The 24,779-nt window shown below is 41.2% G+C and overlaps 1 protein-coding gene across 13 annotated transcripts in view; it reads left to right on the plus strand.

Annotated features, from left to right (window-relative positions):
- Nucleotides 1–24,779, plus strand: part of MBNL1 (muscleblind like splicing regulator 1) — a 284,040-nt gene that overhangs the window by 47,699 nt on the left and 211,562 nt on the right. For 11 of the 13 annotated variants that reach the window (XR_004540587.1, XR_004540586.1, XM_033957829.1 and 8 more), the window contains exon 2: nucleotides 7,683–8,645. The exons of 1 other annotated variant lie outside the window; for it this stretch is intronic. Coding sequence is in view for 10 of the 12 variants with exons in the window: in XM_033957829.1 (XP_033813720.1) it covers nucleotides 8,472–8,645 (174 nt within the window). In the remaining 2 variants the exon portion in view is untranslated. Of the gene's footprint in view, nucleotides 1–6,564; nucleotides 7,547–7,682; nucleotides 8,646–24,779 lie in introns of all 13 variants that reach the window. One more of the 13 variants, XM_033957826.1, reaches the window with a different exon arrangement.

Below are 24,779 nucleotides of genomic sequence, written 5' to 3' on the forward strand. Positions count from 1 at the left end.
TTCAGACCCTAGGGTCAGATAAAAATTAACATTTCTATTCACTATACAGCCAGGTGCTGTTGATTTTTATTGCAGATAACAAGAGAGTAGATTTAGTAGTAGTAATGGTAGTAGAAAACATAGTAATAGTAGTAGATCTGTTTTTATTTGCACAAGAGGATTGTATTTCATAATTATAAGGAGTGGCCATTACGTTTAGCATAAAAAGGAGTGTTGTTTTTTTTTTTTTAAGTTTGTTTACTTTAAAGTTTAATATTCTATGAGGCTCATAATCAAATCTTTGAAACGTCCAAAAACCAGCCCAAGTTGGTACTTGGACAGGTTAATAGCTGGGACGTCTAAGTGCCGATAATAGAAACTGACTTTCTGGATGTCCAGCAGCACTTCTAGGCCGCTGTGCATCCAGAGCTCAAAGGGGTGTGTTATGGGAGGACATCAGGCCGGCTTAGACCTGGATGTCCTGCAGCGATAAAGCTTTCCCAGGATATCCTAGACAGAACTTAGATGCCATTTTTGATGGTCTCCAGTCAGTTCTTATCATATGCTTAAAGACAAGTACACTGTTTTTAGTCCATTTATTTATTTATTTGACATCAATTGGACCCCTGAGGAAAGCGTGTTCACCAAAACACGGACTGCGTAGGGTCCGGTTGGACTATCACTTATGTATTTTTATGGTTTTATTGTGAAAAGACATATAATAAATCATTTTCAGAACATCATCCACAGTTTTTTGTTTTTATTGTTGGATTGAGTCTACTGTGGATTTTTGGGTCTTCTTTTCTCTTTTGTTGTGTGGCATGTAAATTAAATCATAAAATTTATGTATATTAAAGGAACAGATGTAAATAAGTACACATACAAGGGAGTGCTGGAAAGTTCTCAATCCAATCAACCAACTTCCTAAATTCTGAGCGCTATTTTGCCACTGTAGCTGAAAAGAGCGTTACCTTAGTTCGTTAAGTGCCAATTTGCAGAAACAAAATTCTATGTTTTGACATTCTTTCAGATCATTGATTGAACCATATCCATGTCATTCTTTTTCTTGGTTGAGCTGAGAACTTTTCAGCACCTCCTCGTATGTTCTCTGGGCTAATTTTCAAAACTGAAGTATGCATATTCATTTTGAAAATTTACCATTCCCTCACAGAAGAGAAAGTAAATGCATACAATTTATGTACCTTTAGGAACTCGGAGAAGAAGAGATGAGGTTTGAGGGGGGAGGGGGGGCTGGGGTAGAATAGGGTGGGACAGGTGGGTGAGACTGGGCGGGGCCACATGCCTTCATTTTTTTCTTTAACAAATCTGGTAACCCTATGCATCTTCACAATTATAAAAATATTTCCCACCCCACCTCCCTCCTAAAGAAAGACCCTATGATGAGGGAGAGACTGAGAGGAAGCAGTCCTTGGATAGACAAATTAGGAACTATGGCACCACAATGGCAGATATAAATGGGCAAACTGGTGGGTTCAAGTATACCTTGTATGCCAAAATATTCACATATAGACCAGTCAAAACCAGAGAATTGAGGTATTTGTCTGTTTAACTAACATACCAACCTGCAAAATTTGACTGGGATTGCAAATGTGCTGCACAAACAAGATTTAATATAATGTATGGAAAAAGTTTTGTTTAGTAGTGTTAAGTGATAGTTACTACTTGAAGAAAGTACTTTTTAATATTGCTTAGGTACAAATCTTTACAACAAGACTTTCAAATAAATCAACATTGTGGTTCATGAAATGTAATTCACATTTTCATCTTGTGTTTTTTTAACTTAGTTCACCTTAACAGAAAAAGTTAAAATGCACTAAGGTCCTGATTCTATAAAAGATGCTTAAAGTCAGACACTATTATCCTCTGAGAAAATGGCTATCTTCTTATATTAGCTTACCGGGATCAAATCTCTAAATGTACTATAATCATATAAAGAAACCGGTATGGAGTATTTTCAAATCGTTTCAATGAATTATGAGTATGCCTCAGCCCCACCACTCCACTGCTGTGCTAGCTCTTAACTGCGGCGAGATTTATGTGGCACTTCATCATTGGCCGCTCATAGTCATTTTAAATCTGCTAGTCTTGTTTTTTAATTCTTTTTTTGTATCTTTTTTATGTGTACCTATAAAACCATCTTAGCTGTAAGAATCAAATGTACTTAATTGTACTTAGCTTTAAGTAGCATAGCTAAATCCAGCCAACGCCGGGGAGTTTAACCCAACATGTTTCGCACCATACAGGCGCTGTGTCAAGGGTCTCCCGAGGTGCAGCGTGCCATCCGACTCATTCAGTGTCTAGAGTAGAGTAGAGTAGTAGAGTAGTAGAGTCTCCCGAGGTGCAGCGTGTCATCCGACTCATTCAGTGTCTAGAGTAGAGTAGAGTAGTAGAGTCTCCCGAGGTGCAGCGTGTCATCCGACTCATTCAGTGTCTAGAGTAGAGTAGTAGAGTAGTAGAGTCTCCCGAGGTGCAGCGTGTCATCCGACTCATTCAGTGTCTAGAGTAGAGTAGAGTAGTAGAGTAGTAGAGTCTCCCGAGGTGCAGCGTGTCATCCGACTCATTCAGTGTCTAGAGTAGAGTAGAGTAGTAGAGTCTCCCGAGGTGCAGCGTGTCATCCGACTCATTCAGTGTCTAGAGTAGAGTAGAGTAGTAGAGTAGTAGAGTCTCCCGAGGTGCAGCGTGTCATCCGACTCATTCAGTGTCTAGAGTAGAGTAGAAGAGTAGTAGAGTAGTAGAGGCGACTCTAGACACTGAATGAGTCGGATGACACGCTGCACCTCGGGAGACCCTTGACACAGCGCCTGTATGGTGCGAAACATGTTGGGTTAAACTCCCCGGCGTTGGCTGGATTTAGCTATGCTACTTAAAGCTAAGTACAATTAAGTACATTTGATTCTTACAGCTAAGATGGTTTTATAGGTACACATAAAAAAGATACAAAAAAAGAATTAAAAAACAAGACTAGCAGATTTAAAATGACTATGAGCGGCCAATGATGAAGTGCCACATAAATCTCGCCGCAGTTAAGAGCTAGCACAGCGGTGGAGTGGTGGGGCTGAGGCATACTCATAATTCATTGAAACGATTTGAAAATACTCCATACCGGTTTCTTTATATGATTATAGTACATTTAAAGTTAGACACTAGCAGGGAAATTCTGTAAATGGCATCTAAGAAGATAGGCACCTATCTCTTGTCAATCATACTTAGGCATCTTTTACAGAGTTGCACCTAACTTAAAACTTAGGCATCTGTAGAATAGGCCAGGCTTTTGAAGATTTGTGGGCCAAAAAAATGGCCCAAAAATGGGGATCTCAGTTTATATTTGAGTCTTCTACTGTAATTTAAAACAATATCCAAATTTAAGCTTACTGGGCTGTGGGGAATGGAGTTGCAGGTGAGGAGCAAGCCTGACATGCGAAGCAGGTAGCTGATTCCTCCCAACGGCAGCCGCGGCAGTCCTCCAAACTGTTTGCTGGGAGGAGGGGGGAGTGAGGAATCAGTGGTGCATCCAGATTGTGAGCAGCCTTGCCTTCGGTCCCGTCCCCAGTCCCGGTCCTACTAAACTGGCTGGCAGTAACAAAAGCCAGATGCCGCGGGGGCTTTCCTTCTTGCCAAATCGCTAAAGACTCTGCCGGTCTCGATCCCGACCCCCTCTGAAGCTACTTCCTGATTTTGAGGGGCAGGATCGAGACTGGCAGAGCCTATAGCGATTTAGCAAGAAGGACGGCCCTTGCGGTGTCAGGCTTCATTATTGCCAGCCGGTTTAGTGAGACTGGGACAGGAATGAAAGCAGGGCTGCTCACAATCTGGATGTGCTGCTGACTCCTCACTACCCTCTCCTCCCAGCAGCCTGCAAACAGCATGGAGGACCACCTCGGCCGCCACCGGGAGGAATCAGCTGCCTGCCTCGCATATCGGGCCTGCCCCTGACCCGTGACTAAGTTGGAAGAAGCAAAGGGTAAAAGGTGATGGGGAGAGATCTTGGATGTAGGTGGAGGGAGTGAGAGAGAGAGAGAGATGAGGTGTTGGAGGAAAGATGGAAGAGGATATGCTGGATGGAGTAGATACTGGTTGGAAGAGTGAAAATAAAGGGGGAAAGAGAAGATGCTAGAAGGGTGAGATAGGGAAGAGTTAGCAAGAAAAAAAGGGGAAGAAATAGAAGCAGATAGAGATGCAGAAAAATAAATGGAGGAAAACTGAAAGGAAAAGGTTAAAGTCAGAGATGGATGTAGGAGAGGAAGAGAAGACAGGAATGAGAGAAGAGGCAGGTAGACTGCAAAACCTGGAAAGAAAATTAAGAAAACCCAGAAGAAAGCAGAAACTGGGATAAACATGAATAAAATGGTCAGACAACAAAGGTAGAAAAAAATAATTTTATTTTTAATTTCATGAACAGAAAATGCAGTTTTACTGTAAATTTGCACTGGTTTCTTTTTATATTCCAAAATATAAAATGCTGTTTCTCTTTCTCTGGTATTGAACTGCATATGGTTTCTTGAGGTTTAAGTTTGATTTTTGTCTACATTAATTTATTTTTGTTTTTCCTTGTAGTTGCGTTTTCCTATGTAGGGTCCTTGTTGTGAATATGTTAGCTTTGGGATATATGCATCACAGATATTTGTATTATGTTTAGTGACTTACGAGATAGCTGATGGGGAGGGAGGGTGAACAGTCTTTATAGATTGGCTCACCATGATAATCCAAATTTCTAATCTCAGTTTATATTCAAGTCAACCTTTTTTGGAGTGAAAAAAGGATACCTCGGTTTATATTCAGAAAGGTTTATATTTTAGTGTATATGGTAAATCCTTTAGAGAATCACACCTAGCAGCGCCTAAATCCTTTTCCACCCCTAAACACGCCTACTTTGGAATTAGGCGCTGCTAGGTGCCATGTGATATGCACCTATCATTTGTAGAATTGTGCCTAAAAAGGTAGGTGTCTATCACGCAATTAATTTTTTTTTTTCAATTATGAGCTCATAATTGAAGCCAGTTTACTAATTAATCCCCCCCTTTTACAAAGCTGTGCTAACGGCTGCCATGTGGCAAAAGACCCGAAGCCCTTTAAATCTCTATGGGCTTTGGGGCAGTTACCACAGCGGCAGGGGTAACTCAGGTGCTTAACTTAGAGTGCCTATTTATTTAGGTGCCTTTCTTTAAGCACCTCTTATAAACTTTCCCCCTAGGTGCCTACCGTATTTTTCGCCCCAAAAGTGGGTGGAAATGTCTGTGTGTCTTATGGAACGAATATAACCATATTTTACCCCCCTACCTTTTTAAATCCCCCCGTATCTTTTTAAATCCCCCTTAAAACCTGGTGGTCCAACGGTGTATCGTTAGGAGCGAGCTTTCCGTGCTCCTGCCCCTCCCTTGCTGAATGGCTGGCTCATTATCTCGGGGCCAGTGGTGCACAAGGCAGGAGCGCTACCTTGTGTACCTTTTGCACTACATTGTGCTGCCTTTTGCGCTCCAGCCTGGTCCTGCGCCGCTCCCTGAATGGCTGCCGTCAGTTCTTGTGAGTCCCGCTGACTTCTGTAATCACTAAATTGAATATTGCACTAGTGCACTTAAACCTGGTTATATTAACGCAGATGTATTTAGCGCCTCCTACTGAGGAACTGCAGAAATTATGCTTGGCACAATAACCGTAGTATGCGGATCATGCCCATTCTCCACCCATGACCTGCCTGGTTCCTGCTCCCTAACACAACATATACCCCCCCCTTTTCTTTTACAAAACCGTGCCATGCTACTGTGATAAGAGTTGGTGTACTGGTACAGAAGTAGTTAACAGGTGCTAATTCTTGCATTAACAATTTATGGGGGAAGTTATGAGCATGAGCCACTGTTAAGTCAGGTTATTTTACCACAAATCGAGTGACTTTAGCACAGGGTCTCGTTGCATAAAATGGGACCCAGTGCTAAAATAACACAACGTGTGGAAAAATAACACCACTTAACAGTAGCCCACATTGTTAACTTCTCTGCTATTGCAGTTTAGTAAAAGGGCCCCTTACCTCCCCCCCTCCCTTATACGAAGCCATGTTAGACTTTTATTGCCAATTGTGGTGGTATTAGCTCTGATGCTCATAGAATTCCTATGAGCAATCAGCGCTAATACCACCAGGGCTGGAGATAAAAAAGCTTAACACTGTTTCTTTAAAGGTTGGGGTTGAGGCTGGGGGTAGGGTGGTTAGTCTATATTGGTAAATTCTGTTAATTTTTTTTTTTTTTTTTTTTACAGGGCCAATGTTAGATATGCTGGAATGTAGGCCAGAAATTTAGGAAGTGGCCCAAAAAAGCCACTAGCAAGGCTGTGCCTCCTTCATTTATGAGTAGACTTGGGGGGTCCCTTTTGCATAGAACTTTGCATGTGTATTTGGGGTAATCTTATGCAAAAATAGAGTTTCAGAAATAAATGTGGAATGCAAACCGATTAATGCATTTTTAAAAGTAGCCCTTTATCTGGAGAGGGATAACTAAATAGATCAGCAGTCTTGAATCCATTAGATGCACGGCCGCAACCATTTTGTTCTTGTTTTTGGTTTTTATTTTCCAGCACAGCGCATTCCGCTTTTGTCAAAAGGACAACTAACTCCTGAAAATAACGGCGCCATTTTAAAGGGAATCCGCTTGACGGTGCAGAGTCAGCGCAAGGCAGATAGAGCTGACGGCAGCAGGCCCTGAAGTTAATGCTGCCCCTTATACTTGGAAGAGTGACACTAAAGTGCCCTGTATTGCTTAAATCAAATTGCCTTTTTAATATTTCATGGTACCATGATGGAATCCCTTTTCTCCTCTGAGGCTGGCTTATGTTTTTCCCAATATCCTGCTAACACTGATTCTTACAGCCTTCTCCGTGACTCAGGCTTTTCATTTGAAATAAAGAGTGCTTTTGTTCATATCTAGCCAGCCTGTGATATATTGACAAAAGTGTCTGCAGGCTGAATGGAATAGTTTTACAGTATAGGCGAAGAGAGCTGATAGCTGTGAAGGGACAGGACGGCTTTTACTTTTAGAAGGAAGTGAACTGGATAGGTCAGGAGAATGTGCCATTTGTAAACACCCTCCCCCCCCTTATTTTTTTTCTCTTCTTTTTATACTCATGTGAGAGGCAGCTCGCTGAGAGCTGTGTGTGCAGATCAGGAAAGGAACTTGAAAATAAGCCACAGTTTAAAAAGCTCGTCTCATCAGCAGCGATTCTGCCAATGCTCACGCTTGTGTTGGGAGCAGTTCTAAAACTAACATGGTATAGTCCGCTAACAGCATGTTGGGTAAATTCAAAACCCACATGCTCGTCCTCTTGCAGTGGAATAAGTCACATCTGATGGACATTTTCTGTGCTTATAGCATAGTAATGAACGTCTGATAGGCACGACCTTTCATAAGACAGCCCACACTATTGGCTTTCTGCCCAGAATATTGCCGCAACACTATCTGTGATTGGTTATCTCTCTTGTCATGCATTTCTTCACAAAGGGAAACAGCCCCCCCTTTTTAAAAATATAAATCTACGATGGCTGGCTGCGATATGCTACACTGTAAGTATGTGTGTTTAAAGAACAGGCAGGCTTTCATTTTGCATAGTAGGCTGGGATCACGTGGCATGCTGAAAGTACTGTGAGGCATCCTTGAAGTGCTGCTTGGTAAATTTTAACATATCTGTTTTTTCTGCAGGTTGGTACTAAGAAGTGCCTTTCCTGACGTCTCTGCTGCTTGGAATCGCTTCTAGAGCAATCTCTGCTTTTGCCTTGCTTGCTGCCAGCTACATTGCGAGGACGCCACATCCACCCTACGCCTCTAGCCCAGACACCCCCACCCCTCCCATATCCACTTTAAATCACAGGAGAAGCTCTGTGTGTCAGGCATTGCTCTATGCTGCTGTAGTGTAAAAAAAAAAAAAAAGGAAAAGTTTCTTGAAAACCTATATTTTTCCAGAAAATCTGAGGAGAAAACTAAGAAAAGTCATTGATTATTGTTTTCCACTACTGCACCTCTCTATGCCAAGTAATGTATTGATTGCATCAATTCAACTGAGTGAGGAATACTTTTCAGACTCCTTTTCTGAAGGCAGCTTGGAATACTCTGTTTCGGTGAAGGCTCTGCTGCGTTTTAATGCTTGCATTTGGGCTCCAAAAACTGACACTTAGAATGGGTTACTGAGAGAGCAACCTTATTCCATGCCACTCTTTTTTTTTAACATTTATCTTCTGACCCTAGCAGTGTTTAGTAACGAGCCTCTTCTCGTTAAAGAGTTTCTTGCTATGACGTTCTAGAGGGAGACTTTTACATTAAGATTGACAGCGCAGATTTATCTGTACAGTTAAATTAGGTAGAGGTGAACAAGAAGAGCAACAGCAGAAATTGCAGGTGGCATTTCTGTAAAGTCCTGTTTAACAGTTTGACTTTACTTTTATTCCCTGTTGAATTAAAAAAGAAAAAAAAAACTACCTGTAAATTCTAAACATGGCTGTTAGTGTCACACCAATTCGGGACACAAAATGGCTCACGCTGGAGGTGTGTAGAGAGTTCCAAAGGGGGACTTGTTCACGACCGGACACGGAATGTAAATTTGCACATCCATCGAAAAGCTGCCAAGTGGAAAATGGAAGAGTTATCGCCTGCTTTGATTCACTGAAAGTGAGTAAATATTCATTCTTATAAGGATAAAACGTAAATGAACTGAAACAGCAGAGAGAGAAAGAGACAGAAATTATGCATCCACATTTTTTTTATTTTCAGGCCAGGCCGTAAATCCTCTTTGTGTTTGAGGGAGAATTGCAGCTTTGAAAATCGAAGTTAAAAATATTTTGCCATTTGTATGTGGTTATCGTAGCATCCAAAATCAACAAATGTTTTTCTTGGAATAGACCAGTGGTCTCAAACTCAAACCCTTTGCAGGGCTACATTTTGGATTTGTAGGTACTAGGAGGGCCGTAGAAAAAAAATAGTTAATATCTTATTAAAGAAATGACAATTTTGTGTGAGGTAAAACTCTTTATAGTTTATAAATCTTCCCCCCCCCCAAGGCCTGCATGTTCCCCCCTTCTTTGCAGCATCCTCCAGCTTTCCCCCTGGCCTCCTGGTCTTAGTTTCAGCTAATTACCACAGCCTACAGAGAGGATCGCCGGTGCTGTGGCGATCCTTGCAGGCTTCCATTGGCCTCCGCAGCACATTCTCTCTGTCACGGTCCCGCCCCTCCTGTGATGTCAGGGGCAGGATGGTGGCAGAGAGAACATGCTGCTGAGGATGATGACAGCCCACAAGGATCGCTACAGCACCAGCAAGCCTCTCTGCAGGCTGCGGTAATGATCTGAAGATAAGAGCGGGAAGCCGGAGGATGCTGCAAAGAGCAGGCAGCACTAGTACGGACCGCGGGCCGCAAAATAGTACCTTGTGGGCCGCATGTAGCCCCCGGGCCGCAAGTTTGAGACCACTGGAATAGAAGCAAATACAGCACTATCACTGCTTGGATGGTTCTTATTAAAATGTGATACAGACTCTTTCACAAAGAACAAATAATAATTTGAACAGTTTTTAGATGTTTTTGGTTTTCTTTTATAATGGCTTCAAAAAACCAAAATATCCACCAAAAAGGAAGAAACTATACCAGACGCTGGGGTATTTTCATAGGGAGTTTAAAGCTCTCACCAATTGTTTTTGGTATAGTTTCTTTTATAATAACAGTGTTTTAGGCTGACACTTTCTTTGGATTTGTGTAGCAGTTTCACTTTAAAATCTATTTTGATGTGTAGGGTCCGTTTTGTTCTACATGTATGACAAGGCTTCAGATTATTAAATAGCTTTCCACATATACGACACGTTTTTCTATTTAAAACCAAGAGAGCAAACCATCAAAAGTGGGGAAAAAACAACCACGTAAGTATCACAAGAAAAATCAAGAGAGTGGGACAGAACAATGGACTTCCAAGCCAATAAGGATACCATAGATGACCAGGAAAGCCATTTATCAAATCTCGCATGCAAAACAGACCTGACACGGCACTCGGAGAATAGTTAACGAAATATTTTTTCACTCAGAGAATAGTTACGTTCTGGAACGCACTGCCAGAGGTTGTGGTAAAAGCGGATAGCGTAGCTGGTTTTAAGAAAGGTTTGGACAATTTCCTGGAGGAAAAGTCCATAGTCTGTTATTGAGAAAGACATGGGGGAAGCCACTGCTTGCCCTGGATCGGTTGCATGGAATGTTGCTACTCCTTGGGTTTTGGCCAGGTACTATTGACCTGGATTGGTGACTGTGAGATCGGGCTACTGGGCTTGATGGGCCATTGGTCTGACCCAGTAAGACTATTCTTATGTTCCACTCCTTATTCCGTTTTTGTACAGTCTTTTGTGCTTAGTTGATGTAGAACATTTAGCCATTCTATTTTAACTGGTTTATATGGTGATACAGAATATGGTTTGACCCCTGAGGCAGGCGACTTTTTCACTGAAACACAGTGCCATGGCAGGTCAATTTTATATGTGAGATTCACTAAATGACATTTTTGGTCATCTGTGGTGTCCTCCTTGACTTGGAAGTCCATTGTTCTCCCTCACGCTCTTTGATTTTTTCATGTGTTTCTCTTTGGCATGTTGTAAGTTGAGATGTTACATTACACTAAAATACAGATGTCCCCATTTAGAGGCATGAAATACGAACTAAACTGGGTTTCTACCGTGGGCCGTCGAGGTAAATGCTCAAACGCTCATAGAATTCCTATGCGCGTCGGAGCATTTACCTTGCCGGTCCTAATGTGGCTTTGTAAAAGCAGCCCTAATCTCTTATCATGACCATGAGATCTAAATGATTTATATTAAGATTGATTAAATCCAGCTATACAGTTCTATACAAAAGTTGGCTTACAATAAAAGAATATAAAAATGAAGACAAAGGTATGAATTGGCTAATAGCTACAGTACTTTCTATGGTCCAGTTGATTTGTGATTTAAATACAGCTATTTAATAAATAGTCAATTTATGACTATACAAAGGCATTTACTTCTATTCTTTTAATGAAGATGAAGATCGCTATGTCATAAAGCAAAAGGTAAACTATAATTTGAATACAATAATGTACAGAACAATCGTAGGAGTTTGCATGATTTACAATGAAAGTAGTCACATCTCTATTATTAATTATGGAATATTTTCAGTTTTCTAATGAACGTTTTTCAAGCAATAAAGAAGCTAAAAATGTTATAAGACCAGTTTTAATATATTGACTTTTAAATTTAAAGTACAGCTGAATGCTTGTATTGCATACACTGTATGTTCTCAGTGCTGAAGCATAGGTTGAATATAGCTTATGTGTTCTGCTATTTTTAAACCACCAGTCAAGCAAACTCTTAAGCTTTCTGAAAGGACCCCATGAAATGGTAGCACCCAGGCATCAGCTGTGCTGCTTTAGCCCTTGGCCACTGGCCCAGGTGTCTAACATTTAATATAGCAGAAGTTCTGACTGCAGAAGGAAAATATGTAATAACACTGGGAAGCATTAAGAGACAGGAAAAACATCATATTTGTAAAGGAAAGGCTGGCTTTAGGAACAACATTTAACATCATAAAATTTCTAGATGATTACCGTAATACTTGTAATACCAGATATTTTAAGATTTGAGATCTGTTTTCTTTAGTAGAAGCCACGCTTTTATGAAATATCCAGAGGCTTATTTTTTTTTTTTAACTGCATTAGCTGTTTAAGAAGGAACGTACCACAACAGTTAGCGGAGTAGTTATCAATGTTAGCCACTGTTTAGATGAGTTACTGTATCACCGTCTCATGCTGTTCTATCGCAGGTCCCATATTTTATACAGTGAGACATGTTTACAAATAATTGATGTTGATAGTAAAATAACACATCTTAATGGTAGCTCACATTGATAACTTTCCCCCTTCATGTGGGCTTGCAATTAGAGACAGCATGCAGTAATTCCCACATTAAACAACTGGTACAGAAGTGGGCATGTGATACCTGTTTTAGCCTATAAATTGGCCTTAGGTTGTCCAAGCTTTAAGCAGTAATTACTATACATGCAAAGTTAAATTTTCATGTCTTTTAAAGCTAGTTTATATATTAATTTGATTTATTCACTTGACATATTTCTTACGCTTCACAAGACAAGTTGAAGTTAATTTTTTAAAATGGGGCACCATGAGTAGACGCCTGCAGGGGCACCTAGGTAGGTATCTACAGGGTAACCTACCCCTCTTTTACTAAGGTGCGCTAGCTGATTTAGTGCACGCTAATCGTTAGCATGCGCTAAATCAATTAGCGTGCACAAGTCTCAAGCCTATTTGAATAGTGCGCTAAATTGGTTAGCACATCTTAGTAAAAGGACTCCCTAGATAGGCTCTGTTTTCTAAAGATAAGTAGGTGCCTGCTTGTCTTTATTAAATACTAGTCTGTGTGGCAGAGACCATGCCTTGAATGTAGGTGGAATCACGTATAACTGCTTGAGGGCTGGTGTAAATAAAGATATGCACCAAGGGCCGATCAAGTGTAGCAGCCTGTTTCCAGCACTAGTCCATCCAGATCAAAAGTACACAGCGGAATCCAAAAAGAATCAATCCTGCCCCTGCTACTTACATATAGGCATAAGCAATGATATTTTTAGATTTTTTTCAGTATAGTTTATTAATTTGAACTCGTTCTTTTGCAGAGCAGAGAAAAAAACCACCACACACATTAAATAACATACATAATGAATATTCACAGGAAATAATAATAAAAAAAGCAGTACATAACTAACAAACCAAATAGACCATATTGCAGTTAACACTCGGACAAAATTAGTTGCATGTCGCGAGCAAGAAGTGCTGTTTCAAGAGACGCTTTAAAATTGCCAGATTCTGCTCACGTCGAATGTCCAATGGCAACACATTTCACTCCAAAGGCCCGGAAACCTTGAGCACACTTTTTCTTGTGCTCTCCAAATGGAAGGCATGAAAGTTAGGTGCCACCAACATTCATGCTACAGAAGGATGCAGTGTCCGTGATGAAACACAGTGCTGCAAACCAGATTTCCAAGAAAAGGTGGAGTCATGATACAAACACATATGAACCAACATCAACAGATTGTGTTTTATATGATAGGTCACAGGGAGCCAAAGCAACCGAACCAAATGAGGGGGTTGCATGTTCAGATTTTGATAAACCAAACAGAAGATGCACTGCAGAATTCATGGCTATTTACAAAGCCTGTATACGCGAAGCTAGCAGGCCAGGGTATATAACATTGCAATAGTCAAGTTCATTCGAAATCAGAGGTTGCAGCACAGCCTGAAAATCATGGTAATGCCAGTAATGGGTGCAGCTTGCTCACATTTTTTAGGAACTTATTTTAAATCCTTTTTAAACCCAGCCGTGTTAACTGCTTTTATTACATCTTCTGGAAACAAATCCCATAGATTAATTGTGCATAAGATGAAAACAAAGCTCCTCCAATTATTTGTAAAAGTGCTACGTATTAACTACATGGGCTGTTTTCTAATTTTAAAGGATAAACAATTAGGGCCAAGCTCTATAAACGGTACCTAACTTGGTAGGCGCCTAGCAAAATGGCGTATCAAAGTTAGGTAGCAAAACTGGGTGGAATTGTCCAATCAGAAAGGTGCACAAATAAAAGTGTCTTTCAACTCATCTGATTGATCTTTATTCATCCAAAGTAACTCGACCCGACATGTACATGTTTCGGCCCTAAGGCCTGCATCAGGAGTCTTGAAGATCTTTGGGTATATGAACAATAATGTGGACCACTTGAAATGCCGATTGTATCAAAACGCCGTCGTACCGCAACCTTGCAGTAAATGAAAATCAAAATCAATTACACTTCTCCTTCGGTATTCGCGAAGTGTGAAAAATCGCGAATAACTTCTCGTCCGGCTCTGACCCACCCCTGCCTCCCTCCCGCCTTCCCCCCAGCATCCCGGCCTTACCTGTTGGTCTAGCGGGCTTTCGGAGCAGGAGTGAACTTCTTACACTCCTGACCTGTGCAGATCGCCAATAGGAAATGACTGCCATGAGTTCCCGTAGTCTCTCGAGACTACAACGGGAGCTCACGGCAGCCATTTCCTATTGGCGATCTACACGGGGCAGGAGCGTAGGAAGATCGTTCCTGCCCCGAAAGCCCGCTAGACCACCAGGTAAGGAGTAATCTATAGCGCTACTAGACATTTTAAGTCCTGTAGGGAGGCAGGAAGGCCCTAAACTATGCTTCCCCCCCAAAAAAAAAAAAAAAAATCATGGATAATCGAAACTGCAAACCACGAATAGGGAGGGGGAAGTGTACACTGGTTACCAGTTTTATTTCAAGTACAATATAAGGTTGTCTATATGGTTCATCAAACTGTATATCATCAAATACCATGGTATTTTCAGCAAGTTGTGGCGCTCTATAAGCCTAATAGATCTTTACAATCTGAAAATAAAAGGCTCTTGAATTCAATAGTGCAGGGAACGTATGCAGATACTAGAGCGATGACTTTTCTGCATTGCTGGTGTTAAGATGTGGAACGCTTGGGTGGGCTATTTATGACTATGTGTACACCGGTTTAAATTCAAGAAACAATTATAAACTCAACTGTTTGTCACTGCATTCCCGTGATTTATTGACCGTTACTTGAAGAGAAGAAGTGGTTAATTATGGAGTTTTAAAGATTTTAGTCTCTCTTCTATTTATGTTCTTATCGATGTAAACTGTATAAAATAAAAGTTTTAAATAAATAAATACTTTTCATTGTAGACGCAGGTAGGCACTTCAGTGTAGACGTCCACCATGAGGTAGTACTACCTACTGAATTTGGCGCCTACTGACAAATTAATTTTTTGAATTGTTTTTTTAATTTCAATTTCAATTATCAGTGCAATTAACCAATTTCAAAAAAATTAAGTTAGGCGCCTAACTCAGTAGGCACCCCAATCTAGGAGTCTATCAGTAAGCACCTTTTATAGAGTCGGGAAAGTACAGGAAAACAATCTCAGCTAGAGATTGTATGGATAAGTGATTCCTGCTACAGCAAGTGCAGCTGTGTCAGTAGTCCTTGTTTGTGTGATTGAATAGTTTGTTGCTTCAAGAAAATAGGCAGGAGGTCAACAAAAGCCAGTCTGGCAAAGATATAGAGCAGAAACTGCAAAAGTGAAGAAAGCAAAATGGTATAATTGTCGAAATATCAAACACAAATCATCCCAATGCTGACTGACATAAGGAGGGGAAAAAAAAGACCTTGGATTCCCTCAATAGGCAATTGAATCAATATGTGCCTTATTTACAGGGTGAAATCGATCATTGGTCAGAGAAAAAAACCTCCTAGTCATAAATGTCTTTACATTTTCAAAGAATCTTGAACAGCATGACTTAACTGAAGGTTTCTGATCCCAACGGGACCTGATTCACATCCTGCTTCGTCAGGAGATCAGATGCTAAGGATGCTGTCCACAGTAACTCTTTGCAAATATCAAATTTGATCACAACGATTTAAACTGATGCACCAAACGTTCAATGTCACTGCATTCACCAATCAACAACTGTAAAAAGAGCCAGCAAGCTCTTCAAAAGTCAAACCAGAATCGACCAATTCAAGGCTTTAAACACAGTCTAACTTGAAGCACGTGATAGTTGGGAAAATTCAGCCTAACTTGAAACTTTATTGTCAATGTACAATGGAAAAATTGACAATAAAATTTCAAGTTAGGCTGAATTTTCCCAATGATCACATGCTTCAGGTTAGACTGATTGTGTTTAAAGCCTTGAATTGGTCAGTTCTGGTTTGACTTTTGATGAGCTTGCTAGCTCTTTTAAAGCTGTTGTTGATTGGTGTATGCAGAGTGACATTGCACATTTGGTGCGTCAGTTTCATGATCAAATTTGATAATTTTGAATGTGGTTGTAAAGCTACAAAAAGGCAGTATACAAGTCCTAAGCCCTTCCCTAAAGATCATGGTAGGTTAAGACTAGAAGTCCTTCATAAGTTTCTTGTTGTTTTCTAAAAATTGATGCATCTTCCAGAAAAGGGGGTGGAGGGAGGGAGGGAGGGGAAGTTCCTTTCTTCCAGCACTTGTCATAGCTGCGGGATTTTTCCCTCTTCCTGCAGGTCATTGTTCCAGTGTCACCATGATGACCCTATATTGAGGCCCAAATTCTCTAACTAGCGCCTAATGTTGGGCACCTATTTTGGAGGCTCCCAACTATATAAGCGCCTATCTAAATTGAATAACAAGCTCAATTAAGCTTTTTAATCAGCAATAATTGAAACTTAGGTGCCTATCAAGAAAGAGCGATTCTATAACAAGGCACCTCTAAAAATTTAGGCAGCCTTAAAAAAAAATAGGCACTATGCATGTTAAGCATGGGCGTGGCTTCGTATTAGGCACCTTGTTACAGAATCGCTGTTCTTAAGCGTGCTTAAGCGCTTTCATGGTCGCCTAACTTTTAGTTGTGCCTAGAGCTGGCCTATTTTTTGGGTGCCTCCAAAATAGTTGCTGCTCTGTGTGATTCACTAAACAGCACCCAGTTTTACTTGAATCGCACTGAACAGTGCCTATTTTGGCGTCTAACTTTTGGGCGCATCTTATAGAATTTGCCCCTTAGTACCTGTGTCCTATAATACTCAGTATTAAGACCGTTTAGAAATGTCTTTCATATAGCTTTGAATGAATGAACTTTTCAAACTGTATTTTGTGAAACTTCGATAGGGAAAAGTATACTCCGATGAGAACGGTGTAAGCCCTCACTCTTAATTCTTTCAAACACAGCTAGGAAACTCCAAAGATTTTGGCAGTACCACATCACATTTTCCACTGAGTATTTTTTTTAAATTTGTTTTTCAAGTCGTTGAGCTGTATGAACTATAAAAGAAGTGAGCAAGTTTTGTAGAATTGAAGGTTAGTCAGAAAGGGTTACTCAGGAATTTGTTCCAGTCAAAGTGAAAGTGGAGCAAAGAACATAATTATCCATTTTCAACCAGTTTTGCAAAGGTCCAAAAATTCTTTCATCATCTTGTAAGATAGAAGAAAAAGGAAAGTTATAATTAATTAAAAATAACAGCTTTAGTGCTGAAGTGGAATGTTTTGAAGTAATGCTGCTGCATAGCCTCAGATTTTATGTTTTACAACTCATGGAAAACAGGGAGATTCAGTGCTAAATTACTATGTACAAGCCTGAGGTAGTTGTTAACATGGCAGTCAATGCATACTGACGGTTAGTTTAGCACATTAATAGTTAAGCGAAGAAATATACCAAAACACAGGCAAAAATAAAAGAGCCTAATGTTCTTAGAAAATTTTCATAATTCCAGTGGGAGGCAAATACAAGGTAAGTTTCGTTCAAACTACAGGTTTTAGTAGCAAAAAGGGTCGTACTTGACACAGCTGTAATTCAGCGGTGTTGCCTACATCAAGAGTCTTGTAATCCAAACTAAACGCCACACAAATTTTATAATGCATCTTTATTTGTAGTATTTAAAAGCCACAATGTGCGATGTGACAACACGTCAGTGTATGGACTAACAGCTCTTCTTTGTCGGGTGACTGGTATAAATAAAACAGAATTCTTTCATTTGGATCGGTCTGCTTTATGGTTTTGTAAATGTTTGTTCGTGTCAGAAAGCATATGTACACGTGTGGGGTAATTGTTAATGGAGGAAGTATGCATATACCGTACTTTCCCTTGTAAGATTAAGTCAACCTTATTCATGAGAATTTGTTTTTCCCGCTTAAAAGGTAAATCCTAAAAGACTTCACCAACCAAAATCTGTGACCGCTTGAGAAGAATGTAAAACTCAGCCATATTCCTACTGCACGTTGGGTGTCTTGTTTCTACATTACTCTTACCACTCTAGGAGTAAAATTTTGTTTATGTTTATGCAGATGTCAAACTTCACAACCAAGTAAATATACTGGTGCAGTAATAGGGTTATTAGACGTCCGGATTTACCCGGACACTATCCTTTTTTAGAGGGAGATGTCCGGGCATCAGGATGGATTTTTGAAACCTGGCAAGTTGTCCGGGCTTTGAAAAGCTTCCACCTCGGAACCGCATCGGGAGGGCATCTGCACATACATGGTGATGTCACGTGCATGTGTATGACATGATTGCATTGCATCCGTGTTTGCGCAGATGCTCTCCTGACGCGGTCCTGAGGACGAGAACAGGTTGAGGGGGCGGGGCTGGGGGTGAGGCTGGGGCGTAATGGGGTTTAACGGGGAGGGGCTAGATGGAACTGGGCAGGCCGGGGAGCAGGGCTATGGGTCCAGATTTTTTACCAGTAAAACCTGGTAACCCTAGTAATAGAGCCCTAAAAAATAAAATACATATTGGGGAAAATTCTGTGTATAACACCGAAAGTTAGATGCTGAAAAGATCTACGCTGAGCCCCTATTCTAAAGGGTGCCTGATCATTACAAAATAACTTGCATAGCATGCAGGTTGGGCCTAATTTTGGGTGCCTGATAAAAACAGATATATGTCTGGCACCCAAAGTTAGGTGTGGATTCACAGTATTGTGTAACTTGGCGCTTCATTTTTTGATATCACCCATGACCTGCCGGTGCCCCTCCCACGTCCATATCCCCTTTTTGATTGCGCATGGGAAAAGTTAGGCACCAAGTTATAGAACAGCACACAGGAGAGATCTTTGTGCAACTTCAATCAAGCACCAAATAAGTGGCTATATGAGGACAGATTCTATAAACAGCCTAATCGCACTTAGGCACCGCTTTTAGAAACCATGCCTAGTAGCGCTTAAGTGGACTTAGGTGTTATTAGGTGCCGTTGAGATAGGCACCGGTATATTAGGCCAGGTTTTACTGGACCTTATTTACTAGCATCTGACTCGGACACCTATTGATGCCTAAATCAACCACACCTACTTTTCAGGTAGGCATTGTTAGGTATCGGAGGTGCTTCAACTTAGGTGTTGCCAGGTGCCACTCTGAGTTCCGCGTCATGTCATTTAAGCTAATTAGCATAATTTGGGTTGCACACGGATTTAGTTAGACGTCACAAGGCATCTGTGATCAGGGGACACCTAACTTTGGACCACCTACTGTATATAGAATTTGGGGGATTGTAACAAAAAAAGAAAACTGAATAACAGAGTAGGTATTCTAGGCCCACTAAAGACCACAATATTGGATTTTACAAGAGATCTAAAAGGAGAAACAGAGAGGAAAAACATATATATATATATATATATATATATATGAAGAAGGAAAAAGATGAAACAAGCCAATTCCATTACTCAGGACATAACTAATATGTAAATTTCACATGGCGCTAGACCTAGGAACTGTCTCCAACCCACTAAATACCAGAGTGAATCCATAATTAACCTAGCTGACTCTGCAAAATAAAGAGAGAACCTGAATTAACTTAGAACTGCCTAGAACCCAAGTTCAACAACTCACTGCATTTTAAAATGAAATTGGCATTCACAGAGTTAGATTTTGAATTGGAACTCAATAATTATAATGTGTTTCTTTTCTCTAGCATGAACAGAAAAATTGACACTCAAATTGTATGTGTTGCTTGTTAACCTAAACATTTCACTTTGTGGTAAAAAAAAAAATTAATTTAAAAATTTTCTAGTTTGTCATAAATACTTTATTCCAAACAAAGCAATCTTTGTTTCTTGTTTATACTGCGACATTTGGGTGAGCTTGCAGATGGAAGATGAAATCAGAAATCAGTCTGGGCACAGAGAAACATTCCTTTTGTGTTGTTCCTATTCGGCAGAATTTCAGATCCATGAAAATATCCATACCATGATATTTTTAATCATGCTACAAAACAGAAAAAACAAAGATATTAGCTTAGTCAGTACCACAGTCTCATACACTCTGGAACTGACTGGTATATCATCATTAGCATATCTCACTGTGGCAGAGCCCAGTCCAGACTCACCTGGAGCACTGCCCACATGTTTTCAAAACAGTACAAATAACCACTTTACAAAGGTGCAACAACAAGAAAGCTTTTATTTTTCTAGAGACCGGAGTCTGTTTCTTCACAGACTCAGGAAAGGCTCAAACAATTGCTTCGTTTTAGTAGCCTTAAGTCATATCCACATTTATTTTCCTTATGGGCTTGGCTTACCCGGTTACAGAGAGACCAGTTACCCCTGGAGGTTCTTCCACATGTCCCAAATCTTTCCAAGGCTAAGGGGAAGTTTCTTTCTCCCTGGGTCTCCTTCCTCCTTCAGAGATTTTACTCTCTCGTGGGGACCTTTTCGAATGATTCTCCTCTGTGACAGATAAACACCTCCCTGATGAGTCCTGCCTCCTGACTCTGCAAAGTTATCTGGTTAAAGTGGCTTGTTCGTTAGGTTATGTTATTATTCTTTGTTCTGTTTTTGATGACATGTCATGGACCGCCTGTACTTACAATCTGTGAAAACTTCTTATGTATATGAGGTCTATGCTTGTATTTCTATGACAAAATGCTAATAAAACTGATTGAACTTAAAAAAAAAAAAAAAAAAAAAAAGTGGCTCAGCATTGAACTGTAAAACCCAGTGCAGTCTGGGATATGTAGTCTGCTCAACCTTGGGCTAGCAGCCCCTGCTGTATGGGGGTGGAATGGTAGCATTAGTGGAAGTTAACCCCTCCGCCTACATTCGGGCCCTGAGTCACCTGTGGGGAGTGCTAGAAGTGAAGACGCACGGAGAGAGAAGGATAGGCGCGGGCGCCGGATGACTGCCTACTGGATGTTCCTCTCGCTGCGAGAGGCACGTCTTGTAGGCAGCCAGCTGGCGCCAGCGCCTCTCCTCCTCCCCGGCGTCTCGCGGCACACCTGGAATCTCAGGCGGCACACAGTTTGCAATACGCTGGTCTATAGTGACACAGTAAATATGAATAATACGAGTACCTAGATTGTACGAGTCAAAAATATTTCTGGCAACAGTACACATTACACTGGGGGATATCCGGTTTAGATTTGTTCCTGTATGTAATTTTGCAGATCTCTTTATGTTGCAGAGTCAAGGTTATGATGATTAATCACATGAATGGAATTGATTTTCCAGACGTTCTCACTAATCTCCTAAGAAATAACTGCGGTTGTAATATAGCAAGATTAAGAGATGCAGTTATCAATGCGAGCACCACTGTTAAGATGTGTTATTTTAGCACACTTCTTTTTTATGCAAGGAGACTAATAACTGGGGTTAACAGTTTAGTAACACATTTTAATCATAGCCCACATTGATATCTTCCTGCCTTAATGTGCATATTGGTGGAGGAAGGGGGTTATGCAAGGAAATGCTGCTTCACTGAGAGGGCGATAGATACCAGAAGTGACCGACCAGCAGAAGTGATGAAAACTAACAATGCAATAGACTTACTTAGGAGTGATACAGAGATTACTGGTGGGAACAGGTAGGATAGGTTAGGTAAGAGACTTTGTTGGTTTAACTATGGAGATCTAGAGCTGGTTCAAGGGCAGAGCTGTACACTGCCATGTGAAAGGACCCCAGTCTGATAAGAACATAAGAATAGCCTTACTGGGTCAGACCAATGGTCCATCAAGCCCAGTAGCCCGTTCTCACGGTGGCCAGTCCAGGTCACTAGTACCTGAGCAAAACCCAAGGAGTAGCAATATTCCATGCTACCGATACAGGGCAAGCAGTGGCTTCCCCCATGTCTTTCTCAATAACAGACTATGGACTTTTCCTCCAGGAACTTATCCAAATCTTTCTTAAAACCAGCCTTACTGGATCAGACCAATGGTCCATCTAGCCCAGTGTCCCATCTTCATGGAAGCCAATCCAGGTCACAAGTACCTGGCAAAAACCCAAATAGTAGCAGAATTCCAGAGCTGCAATTGTGATGTCATAATGCCACATTCCAGCAATGCCTAAGAGCCAATCTCATCAGTGATGTCACAATGGTTTGATTGTCCTATACTTGGCTCACATAAGAATAGCCTTACTGGATCAGACCAACGGTCCATCTAGCCCAGTATCTAGTCTTCATGGATTGAAAGCAGTGCATGCACATAGATCTCATGCATATTCATTGGGGAAAATCCTGAAAACCCGACTGGATTACGACCCTCAAGGAGGGATTTTGAGACCCTTGACTTATATTGATATTTTGTCATCTTTTGCTCATACTGCCTCAACCTGAGGAAGCTGGTTTGGCCTCCGAAAGCTACTCAAAAAATAACATAACATAGCATTTGTATACCGCAAAACCATGAGGATCCTTGCGGTTAACAGTTAAAAAAGAAAAAAAGCTGAACATTAGACACATGCCATTATAGAAAAGACTAGTCAGTGCTGCTCTATAAAGGGCACTGTGAGATAGCCATGTTTATATAGAGTGGAGGAGTGGCCTAGTTAGGGCCACAGCCTCAGCAGATTCATTCCCAATGCTACTCCTTGTGGCCCTGGGCAAGTCAATTAACACTCCATTCTCCTAGGTACATTAGTCAGATTTTGAGCCCACTGGGACAGATAGGGAAAAATATTTGAGTACCTGAATGTAAACCACTTAGGCTATAAGCGGTGTATAAATGCTAAGAATAAATAATGCGACTAAGATGGTTAAGCTGGCTGGAGGAGTTGCCGTACCGCGAAAGATTAGAGAAACTGGGCCTTTTCTCCCTCGAACAGAGGAGTCTGAGAGGGGACATGATCGAAACATTCAAGGTACTGAAAGGGAATAGACTTAGTAGATAAGGACAGGCTGTTCACTGTCTCCAAGGTAGGGAGAACGAGAGGGCACTCTTTAAAATTGAAAGGGGATAGATTCCGTACAAACGTAAGGAAGTTCTTCTTCACCCAGAGAGTGGTAGAGAACTGGAACGCTCTTCCGGAGGCTGTTATAGGGGGAAACACCCTCCAGGGACTCAAGACAAAGTAGATAAAGACAGGTTGTTCACTCTCTCCAAGGTAGAGAGAAAGAGAGGGCACTCTCTGAAGTTAAAAGGGGATAGATTCCGTACAAACGTAAGGAAGTTCTTCTTCACCCAGAGAGTGGTAGAGAACTGGAACGCTCTTCCGGAGGCTGTTATAGGGGGAAACACCCTCCAGGGACTCAAGACAAAGTAGATAAAGACAGGTTGTTCACCCTCTCCAAGGTAGAGAGAAAGAGAGGGCACTCTCTGAAGTTAAAAGGGGATAGATTCCGTACAAATGTAAGGAAGTTCTTCTTCACCCAGAGAGTGGTAGAAAACTGGAACGTTCTTCCGGAGTCTGTCATAGGGGAAAACACCCACCAGGGATTCAAGATGAAGTTAGACAAGTTCCTGCTGGACCGGAACGTACGCAGGTAGGACTAGTCTCAGTTAGGGCGTTGGTCTTTGATCAGAGGGCCGCCGCGTGAGCGGACTGCTGGTCTGACCCAGCAGCGGCAATTCTTATGTTCTTAGAGCTGATTCCCTTGCCTAAATTTGAGAGCCAGAATTTGCACCAGTTGAAATCTTGTATAAACGCTGGTGCCCGACTCCTGGTAAAGGGCAGGAGGAAGCAAGGCTGCACAGCACACCTGCCCACGTACTTTCTGCTGCTTCAATACTCCCAAAGAGACCACTGATCCTACTGCTCTCCCCCAGCCGAAATTCTGGTGTGCAATGCAGTCCCAGGCATGGAGATCAAAACTGTGCGCATTTTTTTTTTTTTTGGGGAGGGGCATGCAAATTTGGGCACCATTTACAGAATTAAGTCATTTTCTGTCCTTGCCATTTAAGTATCTTTGGTTAGTGTTATATAGCTTCTTGTTGGTATATTTTATGGTAGAGGTCTGAACAGTTTAAACTCCTAAAAGGAAAGTAAACTGTTTTTTTCCTGGAAACTCACTTAGGGCTCCTTTTTACAAAGGTGCGCTAGCGTTTTTAGCGCACGCACCGGATTAGTGTGCGCTACCCGAAAAACTACCGTCTGCTCAAGAGGAGTCGGTAGCGGCTAGCGCGCTGGGCATTTTAGCACACGCTATTCCGCGCGTTAAGGCCCCAACGCACCTTTGTAAAAGGAGCCCCTAGTATATACTCTGAAAACAAAACTCAAGGGCGTGTTTTGTACTGTTTTATCAGCATAAATTACAATTTCTTAAGAAACATGCAACTTCTTTCACACTTTCTCACATGGGCACGGTCTTTTGCTGCAGACGACCCCCCTTTTATTCCTGTAAATGTGTTCTTCAACACTGTTAACCAAACGGAGTTACATCTTCTAAGCTAATAATGTCATTATAGTTGAATGCACAGCAGGAGATACTAAAGCTAAAAGTGAATAATTGCTCTAGCAATTACCAGATGAAAAGAAGGAAGCCATAGATCTAGCAGTTATCTGCTGTAGGGGACACAGCTGGACTACAGATAGCCGTGGAATTTTGTTGCCATGTGAATGAGTCCGTGCGGAATGCTAATGTTTTTCAGGGTGGTTTCTGTGACTTTAGACATGCACGTTAGGACACTGGGCAAGAATACTTTTAGTCATACCATGGAACTGATTTTTGATGGGTTAGGCGGGGCACACTCGGTAACAGACCCTCAAACTTGGAACTGATTGCCTATACATGTAAGAGAGGAAACCAACCTTGACGGATTTAAAGGAAAACCAAAATGTCTTCTCTTCAAGGACACATTCGATTCATAAAAGCTACGAACGAGGCTATTAACTTTACAGATGACCCAGCCTACTGTTATTTCCCTCCATGTTCTCTTTTGCTTTACATATCGTAGTTCCTCCCACTTCCCTTTTGGTTTCTTGTTATAATTTGTTTTTTGTTAAGCCTTTTCTCCACCAAAACATATTGTTTGTCATATTTTATTTT

This window comes from Geotrypetes seraphini, chromosome 9, assembly GCF_902459505.1.
Source record: "Geotrypetes seraphini chromosome 9, aGeoSer1.1, whole genome shotgun sequence".
NCBI lineage: Eukaryota > Metazoa > Chordata > Amphibia > Gymnophiona > Dermophiidae > Geotrypetes > Geotrypetes seraphini.